The sequence below is a fragment of the Poecilia mexicana genome, unplaced genomic scaffold (genome assembly GCF_051168715.1).
Source record: "Poecilia mexicana isolate PSO_F unplaced genomic scaffold, ASM5116871v1 scaffold_10, whole genome shotgun sequence".
NCBI classification, from domain to species: domain Eukaryota; kingdom Metazoa; phylum Chordata; class Actinopteri; order Cyprinodontiformes; family Poeciliidae; genus Poecilia; species Poecilia mexicana.
In genome coordinates, this window is record NW_028263379.1 from 11,360,748 (window position 1) to 11,377,274 (window position 16,527).

General features: G+C 38.6%; 2 protein-coding genes across 3 annotated transcripts in view; one reads left to right on the forward strand and one right to left on the reverse strand.

Annotated features, from left to right (window-relative positions):
• Positions 1-11,984, forward strand: part of arhgef6 (Rac/Cdc42 guanine nucleotide exchange factor 6) — a 43,542-nt gene extending 31,558 nt beyond the window's left edge. The window contains exons 17-22 of one of the 2 annotated variants that reach the window (XM_014984634.2): positions 4,314-4,334; positions 6,506-6,602; positions 7,382-7,468; positions 7,567-7,666; positions 7,889-7,943; positions 9,825-11,984. In XM_014984634.2, coding sequence (XP_014840120.2) covers positions 4,314-4,334; positions 6,506-6,602; positions 7,382-7,468; positions 7,567-7,666; positions 7,889-7,943; positions 9,825-9,947 — 483 coding nt within the window. In that variant the 3' untranslated portion in view covers positions 9,948-11,984. The remainder of the gene's footprint in view (positions 1-4,313; positions 4,335-6,505; positions 6,603-7,381; positions 7,469-7,566; positions 7,667-7,888; positions 7,944-9,824) is intronic. The other variant, XM_014984635.2, reaches the window with a different exon arrangement.
• Positions 11,985-12,229: 245 nt separating this feature from the next.
• Positions 12,230-14,913, reverse strand: cd40lg (CD40 ligand). The gene is made up of 4 exons (XM_014984639.2): positions 14,510-14,913; positions 14,174-14,201; positions 13,982-14,074; positions 12,230-13,893 (listed from the first exon to the last, which is right to left on the reverse strand). Exons 1-4 carry the CDS (start codon positions 14,729-14,731, stop codon positions 13,523-13,525), a joined length of 714 nt encoding a protein of 237 aa, XP_014840125.2. The 5' UTR covers positions 14,732-14,913; the 3' UTR covers positions 12,230-13,522.
• Between the last annotated feature and the right edge of the window lie 1,614 nt (positions 14,914-16,527).

A 16,527-nucleotide genomic window follows, 5' to 3' on the forward strand; every position in this document is an offset into this window, starting at 1 on the left:
TGCAATACTGTAGTAGTCAGAACCTGTAAGAAGTCCCCCTCCTCTACATGACCACCTTTCCAGCTTTTAAGTCGTCTCACATTTATTCACACTGTGGGGGTCCTGGGCTTTTTTATTGCTTTTACATTTCCAGCAAATGCACAACTAATCCCCACCTTTAATGAGTTTTTAACTGGTATCTAGACGATTTCAGTCAAGAAAAGGGTTGAACTTTTGAGGCAGTCCGTCATCCAGACCTAGATGTTCAGTCTATTTGTCATTGCGTAAATGGAAAAGCTTCGAAGCAAACATAGGTATCACTGAAATGTGGTAGAAGGTGATGCTCATTCCAGTAACGTCTGCCTGGTCATCAAAAGCGTGACTGGCATTCGAGAGCATTGAGTTCACTAGTGGTTATGAATTACTTGGTTTTTGATGTGAGATGATGCTTGATTTGTGGTCCACGTGGGCGGTGGAAGCTTTCATAGTCAGCACTTTCTGCTAAAACTTTCAGTTGTTACACATTCCTACCACAGAATCAGACACTGAGCAGACAGCCTTCTGTTCCCTTATGTGTCTTTTTTTTCCCAAGAGTGTCCCCAACTTTTAAAATGCAAATTCTTTGTACTTCTGCACCTCCTCAACTTTTTTTTGTTTTGTTTTGGAGTCAAAGCAAGCAGAAGCCTCTGTGTGTTTTTTTTTCTCTCCCACAAAGATTGTATCTGCAGTCTTCTGAATTCATATGACTTTTCACTTCCCATTTATATTCTCTGAATGCAGCTTCCACCACAACAAGTTAACGCTGTGCATAATATATCTAAAAGAAAAAGACAAACATTTGCAAATTGTTTAAACCGGTGTGTTTATAAAATAATGCTGGTTAATTAATCAGATTTACTGCTGATGTCCTAATTAAAACATTTGGATAAGAGCAGCTAATGACTTGGGAAGTTTGGTCTAACACTGATCTTTTAATTATATTGATGGAAAGACAATGGTAAAAAAAAAAGTGAAGTTTGCTTTTATTTAACTTCAGTCAGTGAGAAAAAAATCTTTACACACACATTTGATATATGTAAGCTTCTGGTTTCAAATGTGGCCTATAACGAATGAAAACCCCAAATTAAGGTTCTCAGAATATTACCTGACCCTCCAGACTCCAAATTATATCAGTAAGTCCCTCCACTTTTTCCCAAATCTGCAAAATTTACACAGAATTCACACAAAATCAACAGTTCCCCTAATTTTTGTTATTTTACTGACATTTTCTCTGAAAATTGGCCAAAAACATTGGGCTTAAGTGACTGATGTCAAGTTAAATCTGTGATTAATATAAAGTCACATTTAACATAATACATTAGCTCAAATATTCTTGAAAGGTCCTTACAAATATTTCTAAATTAGAGCCACAAAATCTGTGATTTTGAATTCATAAAAACACTAAAACAATCGCAAACTCCTGGAGGGATTGATCAGTGTGTGAAAAGATGTTCAATGTTATTTAATTTATTGGATGCTGAAACAGCTTTTTATTGATATCTTAGCAATTTAATGGGTTTTATCAATGCATTCTGGCACTTTAAGAACATTCAGGTTTTTGATAAGGCCCAAAATGAGGAAGACGAGTTGCTGTCAAGCTTTATGGAGGTGCAGATTTTATTTGCCTGGAGGAAAATAACGATGCAGACAAACTGAGGGCTGAGCCACAGGATGATCATTTTAGTTCCTGCTACGTTAATACTGTCAATCTTGCAAAAGGAGCCCTGACCAAGTACTGTGTACTTTACAGTACATGGACACATTTTAGAATTCGCCAACATTTCTGCAAAGTAAGTTATGTTTTTTTTAAGATGATTGCTGCTTAGCTGTAAGCAGCAATCATCAAAATTAGCAGAAATAAACAGCTGATATATATTACTTTATGCATATTGATTATGTGTGATGTAATGGGTTTCACCTTTTGAAGTAAGTTACTCAAACTTTCATATGAACTCCTGACTTACTGTGCCAAAATGTAAGTAATGCATGCATTACTCTTATTTTTGTAAAACTGAGGTACTGTAAGTTTTGTGTGTCCAGATGAATACCAGCACAAGAATTTCTAGGGCACTTTGTGGTTCGGCCATCGTTTGAGGTCAACTAGAGCTAAATAGCAACAGCACAGAAGACTCTGAGAGGATTGTTTCTGCACAGTCATCACTTTGTTGCTGCTGGTGTTTTCCGACATCAACCATCTACTGTGGAGGTCTCTTCTGTGCAGTCGTAACTCTTTGCGTCTTTTGCTTTTGCATTGACGGTAATTTTTAACTGAGAAGCCGCAGCAATTTGGACAGAGCAAACGCTCATCTGACAGCAAACGCATCGAGTGTAGGAAGCGTGGGACTCACAGATGTGCTTGCACCAATTATGAAGCAGAAGAGGGGGGTTGGAAGTGCACTGATCAAAACCAAAAGCTTAATCTTATCTATGATTATCAAATGTGTTTCATGTTTACAAATTATATGCATCACAAATATCTCACTGTTAGCCACATAATCTGTCTTTTGGAGCCTTTAATGAACAGCAAAGACTTAACTATGAGTAATCAATACAAACTCCAATCATGCTATCACTACCTTCTCCCAGTGCTGCCAATGCTAACTAGAAGCAACCAATCAGAGCCAGGAGAAGGATCTCCTTGGTCGCTGCATCTGGCTGAACCCGTCACGAATGCTAAGGCGAGTTATAACGGCAGATAGACATTTTTTCTGTAACCGAGTTGTTTCTCTGCCATTAGCCCATTTAGCAGCGAGTACATGGGGATGATTGACAGCGCTAAGATCCTCCTCCGGGCTGTGATTGGTTGTTTTTGGCCGGGAGCGGTGCAATTCTTCAGCTCAGGGAGAAAGTGGAGGAGATCGATCTTTTCACAGATTATCTGTCTCATAACAAACTGTCATGACATGCCGACAGTTTTAGTAAATATTAAAAAAAATAAAAATACTCTTTATAAAAGTTACATACTGCGACTTTAAACAACATTTTAATTCATTTTTACTCTCTAACAAATCAAATCGTGTAAACCTACTTATGCTCTTGACAAGCATTAGCACTTTTACTGAGGATGAGTTCGAAAACCTTTAAATAAATGGTTGCTATGGATACTTAGTGACCCTAAGCACTTTGTATTGCCGTGTTGCTGAAAATGTGCTATATAAATAAAATTATCTTTACCTTTTACCCAGCATGCCACCCTGTAAGGTGCTTATGAAGCATTAAGCTTTTTTTTTCTATGGATGGTGGCAAGATAAACTTGGGTTTCCATTCAACGTCTTTCATCACAGTTTCAGATGTTTTAGACGTTTTAAATATTGCTGTGACTGTAAATAGGTGGTAGTTTGGGTAAAGAGTAACATTTCCTGTAGCTGTATTTTTTTATCTACTGGAAAATATGCCTTGATTGAATGTCGTATTCGTTATAAGGAAAAATGACCTCATGCCATTTCAATTCTCCTAGGGAAACAGGAAAGTATTGATCTGTATTCAATAGTTGCTGACGAAGTTAGAAAACTTAAAAAGAAATGCTTTTTCATAATTTTAGTTGGTTATTACTTTTGTTACAGGTTTCGTAAATAATTTGAGGCCGGTCGTCATTTCATGACTTATAAAGATCCTCCCACATCTGCTTTACTTTTACTCATTTTGAGGAGAGGAGAATGAGACCAAGAAAAACTGAAAGTCGTTAATAAAGTTAATCACATCATGTGGGATCTATCAGCTACTAAAGATAAAAAAAAAAAGTGTACATTTTATTTCACAGGAACTGTTGGGGAGTGTGACCTAACTGTGACCTCGGTACATTTGTTTTACATAAATGTTTCCTAATGTTCTTTTTTCAGGATTAAAGCAGATTTTATATTTGAGTGCATTAATTCACTGAATAAATGTGATTAAAGGTCAGATTTGTTTATGGTGAGATTATGTTGCTGTGCTTGGCCTCATTATTACTGTTACCTTATGTTGCTTTTCTCAGCCTCTTCTGTTTTTATGCTATCTAATTGAATTGTTTCCCTTGTTGTGTATGAAAAGTGCTTTATAAATAAAAACTGACTTCAAAATACCTTGTTTTTAATAATATTCAGGTAAACATAGATAATTATTTTCTTTTTGCATTTTTTCTTTCGTCTTTACTCAAATGTTAAGTTTTTCATCCTGTTCTGCAAAGACAAACAGTAGGTTTGATCCATTAAGGGTGTTTTGAAATGTTCTCTCTCGTCGCACCCTTCACTCATTGTAACGTTTCATGCACATTTTTTCCCCTTTTTTCTCTTTTTTTTCCGTTCTGCCTTCTTTAGAGGATGTCTTATATCATGAAGGTAAGGTTAGACGTGTCTCTGTTTCTGTGTGTGTGTGCTTGTGGGTAAAAATGTGGGCAGGGGGAGGTGGGATGGGGGTTGCCTGTATGCGAGTGTGTAGAGCTGACATGCCATTGCTCTGTTTTGCTTCACTTCTTCTCTTTCATTGTCTCATCGTGTTGGTTTCCTGTTGTCTGTGGCCCCTGCAAGTTTTCTCTTCCCTCCATTCCCTGCAAGAAGTCAGCCAGCCACTAAGATACCTTTTTTTTTCCCTTCATCTTTTGAAATCAATTTCTGACGCACAGGAGCAATAAAATTCCACCTGAGAAGCTTCTTTTCTGGAAAGCTCAGTCGGGTCTGTCCCTCAGCAATGATTTCTTTTTTGACACAGGCAAATAAGTGCAATACCTATGCTGACATCATAGAATAAAGGATGAACATTTAGGTGGCTTTTGAAAGAAAGGAAAGAAAAAGCGGGAGCTGAGTTTTCCGTGTGCCATCTACACGCCACAATCATTCAAATCACTTACCAAGCAGCCTGAGGCACAATTTGTTAGACATATTAGTCATATTTTCTGCTTAAAGGTGACACATGGGGTCATTTTTGCCCTTTTCGGCATCTTTAAGCTGCTCTTTACAAGAAGAAGAGTTGGGAAAGCACAAGAATGCTGTAGTTTTTAATTACATGTAGTTAAAACACATTATTCAGCTTAACTAGTTTTAACCCTCTGACTTCAATCACGATGAGTCTTCATGGCAAGACTGAAATCTCTGTGCATCTCAATATATTAAATTCCCCTAAATATGTTAATGTTTTCAGTAATTCAATTCAAAACTCACATGATATAGATTCAGTAGAAACAAGTGATATATTCCAGTTCTGTTTATTTTGATGATTATTCCTTTCAGCAAATTGAAACCTGAGATTCAGTATCTTAGAAAATTAGAATATTACAGAAAACCAACAAAACACAATTATTTTTAGGAAAAGTCATCATACAAATTAAATGAATGACATTCTTCACAAGGAAGATAAACCCAAAAACGAAGAGCTGCACCCAAACATTTTTATGGAAAGTTAAGTGTAAGGAAAAAATGCAGAAGAATTGTGGATAAATGCATCTTTTAGTTGGTATGAATTGAGTTCATCTGAAAGTCTGAGGGAGATTGAGTTGAGTTCTTAAAGAGACATCACTTACTGATGTATTCAGGACGTGTTACCAATTATTGGATTCCTCGTCTTAAGAAGCTCCTGAACTAAGAGCATCAGAAGGAAAAGCCACATTATTAAAAATCTTTTCATCAACTTATCCTGTTGTGTTATCGGTTTTGTACAGCACTTTGGTTTTAACCAGCCACACCACATAAGTATATAAGTAACTTTGACATTGACAAAGCCGCAAGTCAAAAGCATCACATTCAGTGAAAATAAAAGTTTGTTGAAGATCAATCTGCGTTCAACGAATGTAAAACGGTTTCAGGTTTTGAATCGAATTACTGAAATCACGTTCTAAGAATTGCTGTCCAGTTTGAGGTGTTTCTAAATAATGGGGCATGCCGTTACAGCATGGAGCAAATTACTAAATGTAAAGAGCTGTGACAGTAGGGTGAAGGTCTGCACTACTCTCCACTACTCACGAAGGAACAACACATCACACAATGACTAAACAGGTTGTCTGGTGAATTACTTCACACCTCTGGTGTTCATATGTTTCACAGAGGAAACTATTTTTATGAATGATTTCAAATTAAATGAAAGCTAATTAGAAAAGCAAAACCCTCATTCATGAAACCACATGTTTGTGGTCAGATTTTTTAAAATAAAAACACTGAATCTTAAGTTTTTACTTGAAATACTTTGGTAGTCAAGTTGCCTTCATTTTTCTGCAACTATATTTTTGAACGCACACGATGTAAGCTATAGAAATGATTAGCTCTTGTTTGAAACCCTTTCAAGCAGGCTGCATTTTACGTCAGAGACGTTTTCCTGCCAGTTTGGTCTCGGTTAGCTCGTGCTTGCTGCCTTGTTTGTTGATGGTTCTTTTGTTTCTTCACTGTTTGTACATTCGGGATGCAAATCCCCAAAAAGCTTGCATTGTGTTTTGAACTGAAGCCTCATGTTTCAGCTGTGTGTAGAGCCGAGACGTTTGTGTTCCCAAAGATTCATCGAGTTTGTTGTTGTGCTCCTGCAGGACTCCAGTAAGAGCCCAAGGCCGATAAAAAAGTTCCTGCCAGGCAACAGGAAGAAAGACCGCAAGCCCTCTGATGACGAGTTTCAGATAAGGAAAAGTAAGAGTTTCACCCTGAACAAGATCTACCTCCAAATTTCACATAACTCATGTTTACGTTTCACTGCCTAAACTTTCTTGCACTGAATTCATCGTGAAGTTAAGTTATGGAGTAAAAAAATTTTTAAAAACTTAAAAATCGTAATGTCACGTAGCATTTTCAATCAGACTTTTTTGTTTTAGTTCTGAGAAAAGTAACATTTGTCTTAAATTGTTTTATAAAATTTCCACATCCGTTTAATCCCAATTTTTTCCTTGCAAAATAAGTGCATGCATTTCAAACCTTAGACCTCCCTACCATGTAATATTAGATAGTCATATTTTTTAGTTACCTAGCAACAGACTCACTCTGGTTGCCTAGCAACCAGAGTGAGTCTGTTGAGCAACTTGAGCAGCAGCAGTTTAAGGTTCTGCCACAATAACTGCTTAAAAATAAAAGCAATGTCATGAAAACTGTGTGGTGTATAAAACAGAAAAAGGTCACACCACCAGTTTGGCAGAGTTTCAGATTTTTAGAACAAACAACAACAAAAAACGGTAATTATTGATATCGACTGATATGAAAAGCTTATATCGTGATGCGTTTTTCAGCCATATCGTCCAGCCCTGCTTCAGCTGTTGGATTAGCTATATTTTTGGTTAACAATACAGTGAAACCTTTCCTTACACGGTAAACTCGTGCCATGCACCCTGCTGATCGGCATTCTCTTTCTTGTTTTAAATTCACCAAAAGGCATCGCGCGTCTCTTTGATTGCTAAATAACAGTCATATTTCGACAGGCACAGCTGCTCTGGAGGAAGACGCTCAGATACTTCGAGTGATTGAGGCTTATTGCACCGGAGCCAGCCTGCACCAAACCACCACAGGTGTGTGTTGCCGCATCACAGACAGATGCATTAAAATGATTTTTGTGTCTTAAAGGGATCAACATCGCTCATGTGTTCATTTGTGTGTACATGCACAGCGGTACGGAAAGAGTGTGTCCCTCAGGTTCTCCTGCCTGAAGAAGAGAAAATAATCGTGGAGGAAATTAAGAGCAACGGACAGACAGTCACTGAGGAAAAGTAAGCATGCTGTTGCTTCTGAAGAATAAGCTTTGAGAATATTTCAGCATAAATCTTTGCTTGTATTTGGATTCGCCAATCAAATATGGATCCGTTACAGACAAAATCACCTTCATGTCCAAATAAACAGAATGAAATGTTTGGCTTGCTAAAACAAGATGTAAAGTAGCACCTACTTCTTCTGGCATGAAATAAATGCTGCTTTTATATTTTAACTTGCAGGAGCCTGGTTGACGCAGTTTATGCTTTAAAGGACGAGGTGCATGAGTTAAAAAAGGTAAGTTAGAATACTTGTAATAAAATGCTAAATTATTTATTACAGGAACATGCTGAGTGGTAACTACCTGAAAGTTGCCAAAAACGCCAAACATATAAACTGTTAATAGAAATGATCACTTTAAACACTTCCTCAGTTTAATATACTTGTTTTGTTTTGTTTTTTTTTAGATCTGTACAGTAACCAGATTATCAAAAACTGAGTTCATGGAAGTTTGCAAATGTTAGTCAAGAAAGTACATCAGGTTTAGTTTTGACCCCTCTTCTTGGTTGGAGGGGCTTTAATGCAAAAACCTGTCAGTAAGAGAAAGTTTTTGAATTTTCACAATAATAAAAAAGCATTTAAGCCAACTTTCTGCCACTTAATAAGGCAGCTGACAAGTTCCCTTATTAGCAGACTAGAAATAATACAGAAATAGATTTACTGTTTCTGTAATGCATAAATAGAAATGTATTACAAAACAGTCAAATGGTCAAAATGGTTTTCTCTCTTCATTGTTGGCATCTATTTTACTACATCATGTCATAAATGTATTTTAAATCTGTCACATAAATGATATTATGTTATCAAATCATGTTTTTTTTTTTATGATAATCATGTTTTGGGAATCTCATTCCAATCCATGCCTAGTTTAACTATGACATTAAATCTATTTTAAAATGGCTGAAATGTCCCTTTTTTGTTGTCTCCGCTAAAGACAGTTATTTGGTACAGGTAAGATGTTTACCGGTCGTACGTTCTCAACAGAACCCCCATACAAACATTTGAGCTGTGGAGCTGAATGAAAAGTGAATGAAAATGATTCTTCTTGGTTTTAATTCTTTGCTGCTTTTCTTTTTTCACACACAATAATTTGCTTCATCTGAACCATTTCATCAATGGAAATACCTCCACTATTACTACTAAATTTAACCGCCCATCACTTGTATTTGTTGACGCCTAACCAGAAGGAAGAAGACGGACAGTGAGCTCATTTCCCACTGTTTTGACTCCATACCAGTTTCGACCACCAGCTTCTCGGTACTGTAGCCAACATGTTGGCAGTCGAAACAGCTGGTGGTAAACTGAGCTCCGACTCCAAACCAGCAATGAAACCACTTTTGTGGAAACCCCCCTGTGTGAAGACAACAGGATGCTGGTCGATCTTACATGTGTTTGGTCTCCCCTGTACAGAAAACGCTTTAAAGGTTTAAATGGAAATCAGACCTCTCAGTCGCTGAGGTCTGATTTAGGGAACCCTGGGTTCCCACAATGCAACATGGCAGCAACAGGGAATTCAGATCTCCACAGCCAATAAGAAAAATTTCTGAATCCAATAATTATGTTTTCATTTTGTTTAGTTTTTTTAGTCAAATTAGGTCAAAAGATCCAGCTTTTAAAGAGCATTTCACGTTTTTCTGTAGCACTTTATTTGAAGGATTGTGCATAAGACTGACCCTTATAATGGACTTTTGATGCAGCTTTTAGCACAACCTTGCATCTAAAGTGTCATTATTTACCGACGTTTTCCTGCAACGTCTGGGTGCAACTCTTCTCCAGCACAGAAATAAGGAGCCATGTTGTGATGGCTTCCTAAAGGCAGAGTCCCAAAAACAGCAGGAGTTTTTAACACACAGGCCCAGCTTTAAGGCGTTAAATTAAAGTTTCATTTCTTTTAAGTCGTATTTGATATCTACATCGTTTTTATAACAATTGAAAGTAACACAGTTACCTGATTATGCTGTGACATGACACCTTGTGCTTGGGAAATGCACCTTTAAAGAGGCGTGAATACCTTCGCCTCAGCATTATAAATGACCCAAATCTGAGGCAAACCAGCTACTGACTAGCATTAAAGAGCCTCCACTCTTTAATGCTGTTATTCCCCCCTATGTTTCACAGGAGAACAAGTGGATGAAGCAGTTTCTGGAGGAGGAGCAGAAGTCTCGCAAGGAGCTGGAAAGATTGGTGAGAAAGCTGAGCAAGCAGAAGAACGACTGCGGCTGGGAGGACAGCAGCCATTAGGACAGTGGACCGTCCTCACAGCTCACCTCTTCGGCCCGGAAGCTCCCGTTTGCAGGAGCGGACTCGCAGCGGGGCAGGTTTCTGTGTGCTTATGCGTTTATTTTTCTATGCGTGTCTTCCGTCTTCACATTTCAGTCGCACATAAACGTGGAGCTCCGTCGCCCGAAGCTCGGTTTGACAGCTCGACGGAGTCGGATCCGTCTCATCGGAAGACCCAAACGAGCATGCTTACTGCCGAACCGCTCGGCTAATCCTCTGTGTTTCAAGCAATCTCCCCCATTTGGACTGTAAGATCCGACCTGCTAGTGGAAGAATTTTGGGGGGAAAAAAAGAAACAAGCTCTCTGTAGCTTCTTCTGCTGTTGTTGGAATAGAAAAGGAGTAAAAAGCCATCGAGTTCTTCTGCTTCCCTTGTCTGAACTTCTTTTAAAACCGGACTGATGATGATCTCTCCAAATCATGACTTTGTCACTGTTGTATTTTATTACCATAGGGCTCCTTGTTGGAAAAGAAAAATCTTCCTCTTGTGCTTTCATGATACACAGCATTTTTCAACATGACGAAGATTCAACCTAATTCATGTTCAGGGGGTTTTATAGGCATTTTAGCAAGTCACACAGGTGACTTTAACAAGCTCAATCTCCAAATGCAGCTGTATACCGTTTATTTAAAAACTGCATGGATGTACAGTGTTCCTACACTATAAATTCTGCATCAGAAATGCGATAATCAATATATATCCAGACATATATACTCCAAAGCAATGCATCTGCATAACGGAATAGGAAAGACTTAACTCTGTTCTATTTGCTATTATAAAAGTAGACAAAGAGGTAACCCTTACTAAAACATATATGGGAATCATTTTAACATGTTGAGTAGATAACCTTTCTTTGTTTTGAGTTTATAAGGATAGTCCGTATTTATTGCTAACCCAGGCATTTAAAATGTGGTGTAAGCCTTATGGAGAACGTTTTGCAAGGAAAACCCTGTTTTATATTGCTAAAGAGGAAAAAGAGAAACTCGTTTTGCTTTGAGAATTTACAGACTTCTGTCTGGGAACAGAGGAAATGAACAGATGTTGGTGTTAAACATATTTAAGTGCCTCCCGAAGGGGTCCGAAAACCAAAAGAGAGTTCGAGACCGACTGGGACTAAACATGAAATATATTCAAAGTGTCAAGCTTAGTTTAATGATGTTATTGTGTATGTTGGGTCTGAAAACACACAGCGCTTTGCTTCCTATTTATGGTCGTGGCCTCTTTCTGAAGACCAACCGCGGTACATTTCCTCATGGGGACGAGCGCACGCACTGTCAACGCTGTTATGTGGCGCACTGCACACAAACGGTGAATGTAGCTGAAATGCAATAAGTGACTGCTTTCCTGACAGACCTCTGGGTGAAAACCAGCAGCCATCAGTCAGATTCAAACAACCTGCAATAGTAAGGACTGAATTTAATTCATTAACAAAAAAAAATCCCTCCAGATGCTTTTTATTCGCCTTTCACTCAGTGAAGTTTCCTGATTAGAAACAATGAGGTCCTTTTTTTTGTCATCCACAAATGATCCAGATCGTTGAATTTGTGACACAGTTGCTGTGTGGGAAGTGTGTTATTTTTCTTTTGTAGTTTTTGCACGCACCTCTGTTCAGAAACTTCTCAGCGCTGTGTGGCGTTCGATGCAGCTGGTTCGTCTGCAAAGGTGCAAATTTCAGGCTCAAAGGCACAACTTGTCTCACCAGCCAGGCGAGGTGATCTAATAATGTTGCAGAGACGCATCCTCCCCTCAAAACGACTGTTTCCATTAAGCACCACACACTGTAATTCGAATTTCCCAAGAGCTTCTGTGAGCACTTACTGGTGGGAAGAAGTTCATCTGATTTCCACGCCACTGTGTTTGTTTTTTTTTTTGTTTGTTTTTTTAAAGCTTGTTCTATGCAATTATTGTTGCAAGTATTTTACCCTTTTTTTCTAGACATTCTGTACTGTATGTTTGGTTTGATTGTTCTTTTATTAAAAGTTTAATATAACAAGTGGAGTTTTGGATTGAAAATCAGTTTGTAACCATGACAGAAATGGAAATAGGTTTTTCTACATTCATGCTGGAAATCCACAGATGGCAGGCAGGCTTTTCCGCCCCATGTTCATCTCATGTGCAGCGCAGGAATTTGTAGGTTGCTCAACTTCGCTCTCAGGAAACCCTTTGCACGGTGGAAGGAGTGACATGCTGTGCGAGTAGGCTGCATCTGCACACCTCCATAGAGATTCACACTTTCCATACTGTTACACTCCATGTAAAAAAGCACGTTTTATTTGCCAATCTATACGCTTGAATTACTCATCGAGTACTGCAGGTGTACTTACGAACTAAAAAGGAAACATTACAGTCATGAAGAAGCAGAGTGAAGCTATTTTAAGAAGACAAAAAGGCCCAGGCGAGCCTGGTATGAGTGTCACGGCTCAAGATGGATGGCATAGAGTTTTTTTTTTCTCCCTGGGCGAACCTGAAAAATTTAACGAGCTTTTGTGTGTTTTCATATGCAAGAATAAAAGAGATTTTTAAAAATCTCTGCGCAGTGTAGAAAAAAATCAGTCCAGAAATAAATTCATTCTCCAGTTTTTTTTTTTTAAATACAGTGAAAAATCTCTTTACTGCACCTTGCCAAATCGACATGGGGAAAAAGCAATAAAAACACGTTTCAAGCACTGATTGCATAACTTAAAAAAAAACTAAAAATAGATGTCAGATGCTCAGGTTTTCCCCAAAATCTGGGCCACCCTACCCAGAAAAAAAAGAAAAAACACAGCTCTGAGTAAGAGGTTAAACCTTTCAGGGTAACGATGCAACATGGCAGCCCTGCAGAGGAAGGTGAGGGGAGCTGAAAGGGTCATTGGATTTGTCCAGTGATCCTCCTGTAGCGCAATATAAAAAGCAAAAGCCATCGGCTTTTTTTTAATCTTCCATTAGAAATGGGTTTTTGTTCCATTCTGTGCTATTTTTGAATTCTGAAATTAGAAAAATTGATTTCCGAAAAGGATAACTGTGACGAGAGAAAAAGTTGACCTCATCAGATTTCTAAAGATAATTTACAGGTCGAGTGCCTGTCTTTGTCACCGTGAGAAGGTGCATCTCTAGTTGCTGCTGCATGCCCTAGAAAATTAAAACCACTGGTTCAGAGCAGTTTCTGTTCTTTATCACATTTTAAAAAGTGCTGTTTTTCTGAACTTTTGAGTTTTTTTGTCAAATAATACCCACAAAAAGCTGCTGGATAATAAAAATGTAAGTGCTAATTCTTAAAATGTGTAATTCAGCTCGCCCAAAAAAAAAAAAAAAACCCCAGATCATTCAGATTAAATATAAAAGTTATTTTACATATAGTCCAATTTATATAAATAAATACAAAGCAATCACTGACGATAACAAAGAAAAAGACAATGTTATTTAATAAATTATAGTTTGGAAATGTCTCTCAATTCCACAAGAGTTTGTTGATTAACTCCTGCAGAGTCTTCTTAGTATCGATATTCCATCCACAGTCGCAGATCCCTGTTTTGGAGTCCCGGTCCACGCGGCTCCTACAGCTTATACATCCCAAAACTCGTCGATTGCTTTCCGTAGTCCACAAGCGAGAGGTTTTCCACCCAGACGGAGAGCTGGTTCCCCCTGCTCAGCGTGATCACGTCCTGCAGCGTAACTGTGCACAGCTGAGGGTTCAGGCCGTCCTTGTCGCTCAGGCTGCAGTGGGCCTTGGCCACCTCCTTCTCCACTCCCGTCTCCATGTTCTTCAGCTTGATGCAGCCGGTCAGCGGGGCGATGCTGTGCTTGGAGAAGGTCACCCTGGAGTAGACGAGGTAGTCACCAGGCTCCAGGACCGTCAGCCAGCTTTTGCCATAGTAATTGATGTTCTTGCGGACTGAGAGGTCCATTCTCCACTCAAGGTAACCAGCTAGAAAAAGCAGTAAAAGTTGTTATTTTATCTTTTAATTATAACTGAATTTCTGTGAAAAGAGAAAACAGATTTTCTTTTTTCTTACATTTTTTCTCGATTGTAGCATTTGGCTTTCCAATTAACATCCGTGCAAAGGCTCTGTAGGTTGTGTCTTGTTTTTCTACGGGAGGAAAACCAACTAAAAGGGGAAAAAAACACAAATGCGTGTCAGGTTTCTTTATCTGATTGACTTTTCTCTCAAAACTCAGAACAGCAATAATCAGTAAAATCAATTTACCTCTTCCTTGTGGTGAGGAGTAGGTTGCCTGCAAGAACAAGAGAAAGTTAAACATCAGCAGAAGAATAGGCAAATAATTATTCTCTGCGCTGTATTAAATCTATTTTAGCAACATGCTAAATGAGGCCCAAAAAAAGCATGTGAGGTGTGACATGTTTGTTGCATTTACAGAGGAGGATTTCCTGTGCATCTCACCCTGAATTCTAGTGAGACTTTAGATGGTGCAAAACCTGTGAATCTGCATCAGTTTCTGCCTCACCAGCGTGAGAAAACTCAAGTTTCCAGCTTTAGATTTAAAACAAAACGACTGTTGTTACAAACCACGGCGCTACTTACATGTGCAATTTGTCTTTCGTTGTAGTACAGGTATAGAAAACCTCCGACAGACAGAAACAAGTGCAGCGTCACCACGCAGACCAGAAATCGCAGAAGTGGCTTGCTGTAGCCTGGCGATGGGAGCTGGGTCGGGATGAGGATGGGCTCGGGCCTGCCGAGCCGCGGCGGCACCGGCGGAGGCGCCTGCGGCAGCGCCATGCTGGTCTGGTAGGTGTTGATCATGATGCAGTGGAGCGGCCTGTCGCCCGTGGCATCCCATGCGCTTCTGAGCAGACGCTCCCCAAAGCAGAAGAGTTTTTCTGCGTTTACTTCCTGGAAGCTTTGAGCCCTTCAGATCTGTGAGAGACGTGACCTTTGTGGAGGACGTAAGTGTGTCGTGTGAAATACATCATGCCGTCTCTTCCTTCCTATATGGCAGGTATGTTTCACTTGGTTCCATTTGTTGCAGTGTTTCTCTGCACCACTACGTAAAACCCAACACTTAAAAAGAAGCTCGTAAATAGATGGTGACGTGGTTTCTGATGCAGACGGCACACTCAAACTGGATTCTTAAATTGTATTTAAGAGCTCAGGGTCTTTTTATGTACCCTAAGCTACATAAAAAGCTTAGGGTACATAAAAAGTGGAAGACTTTTTAAAGTCTTCTACTTTGAAGACTAAAAAACTATGACCTCCAGCATCCATTGCATCACACTAACTCTCACAATATGTTTAATCAACAAAGACATATGTGTCAAATTCAACACCTGGTTTGCATTTTTGACACTGTTTCTGTTTGCAATTTAGTTTTTAATGTAAGACTACTTGTTGTTTATTCTCTACAGAGCAAATATATGAACAAGCAGAAGATTTTTCAGATTTTCATCGTATTACTTGAGTTTTTCTAAAAATATTTCTTTTGTTACTTTGGTAAAAAGTAAAGAAAAAATATTTTGTTCTTGAAGTTATGTTTTATAGTCATATCAGATTGTTTTTAATGCGTCAGAGTTAAACATCACCTCCCACAGAGTAACTCCTGGAATAGTGAACATCCAACCCTGAACATTAAGAAAGAATAGCTAATGGATTCACAGTGAGTCAAAATCTAAATCATTTTATCATCAACCCAGATTTTGGGTTTTAAAAAAGAGCTCTTCCAAATTTTTCTGAAATGCTTAAATAAAGTAAAAAGAATGACTCGAGCACACAGCCCTGTGGTGCTCCATGCTGACTTGTGGTTTTGATTTATCTGTTTCAACAACAAACAGGCCCACAGCATGACATATCCTCCACCATTCTCATTAATATTTGTTAATCAAGACGGATGAGGTGAGACAACTCACAGAGATTCATGAAGAAGGCTTCTTATTTTAGATTCCCATACGCAGCAGGGTTATCCATCTGAAGGAGTTTCACTACTTCACCACAGCACTTTGGTTGTGGTAGCAAAAGTTGAGCTAAAGTGAAACATTTTAATGTAACACGGTTTCACAGCTGAATGCACAGAGAGCTGCATTCTCCGTTCCTGCAGCTGCGGTGTTGCTGCAGGATGATTCAGTCTGACTGGAGCTCCGTCTTTTCTTTTCGCCATAAAACTCTCTCCATATTACTAAAGCAAATTTAAGGATATTTCTCTCCGTTCTGACTTTGAAATGTATAAACAGTTTGAATAAGTTTGGTTGTAACATCTAAGCAGCAATTCTTTTTCAAAAATAAAATTAACTGCAATGTACTCTTGCCATTTTCTACATTTACATAGCAATATATACACTTCTTTGTATTTTTCTTTTAGGCGGATAATATTTGTTGTATATTTAATGAGATTTAATCACCTAACTGTCGTCAATTATTTTTAATACCTTGTTTTTTGCAATAACAGCTTCATAAAATGTCTTCGTCACAGAAAGCAAGCTGTGCGATAAACCTGCATCTCTGATCACATATAAAGTCAGTGTTAAAGTGAAAAAAGGAAACAAATGCGTATGGAAACGTTTGCACTCCAAGTTTTCTGCATGTGTTTAATTATAGCAACACATGAA

Coding starts and splice junctions, on each gene's coding strand:
- cd40lg (XM_014984639.2), bottom strand. CDS start 14,731: ATGATCAACACCTACCAGACCAGCATGGCGCTGCCGCAGGCGCCTCCG. Junction 14,202..14,509: donor ACGAAAGACAAATTGCACAT/GTAAGTAGCGCC, acceptor TTGTTCTTGCAG/GCAACCTACTCCTCACCACA. Junction 13,894..13,981: donor TGCTACAATCGAGAAAAAAT/GTAAGAAAAAAG, acceptor TGCTTTTTCTAG/CTGGTTACCTTGAGTGGAGA.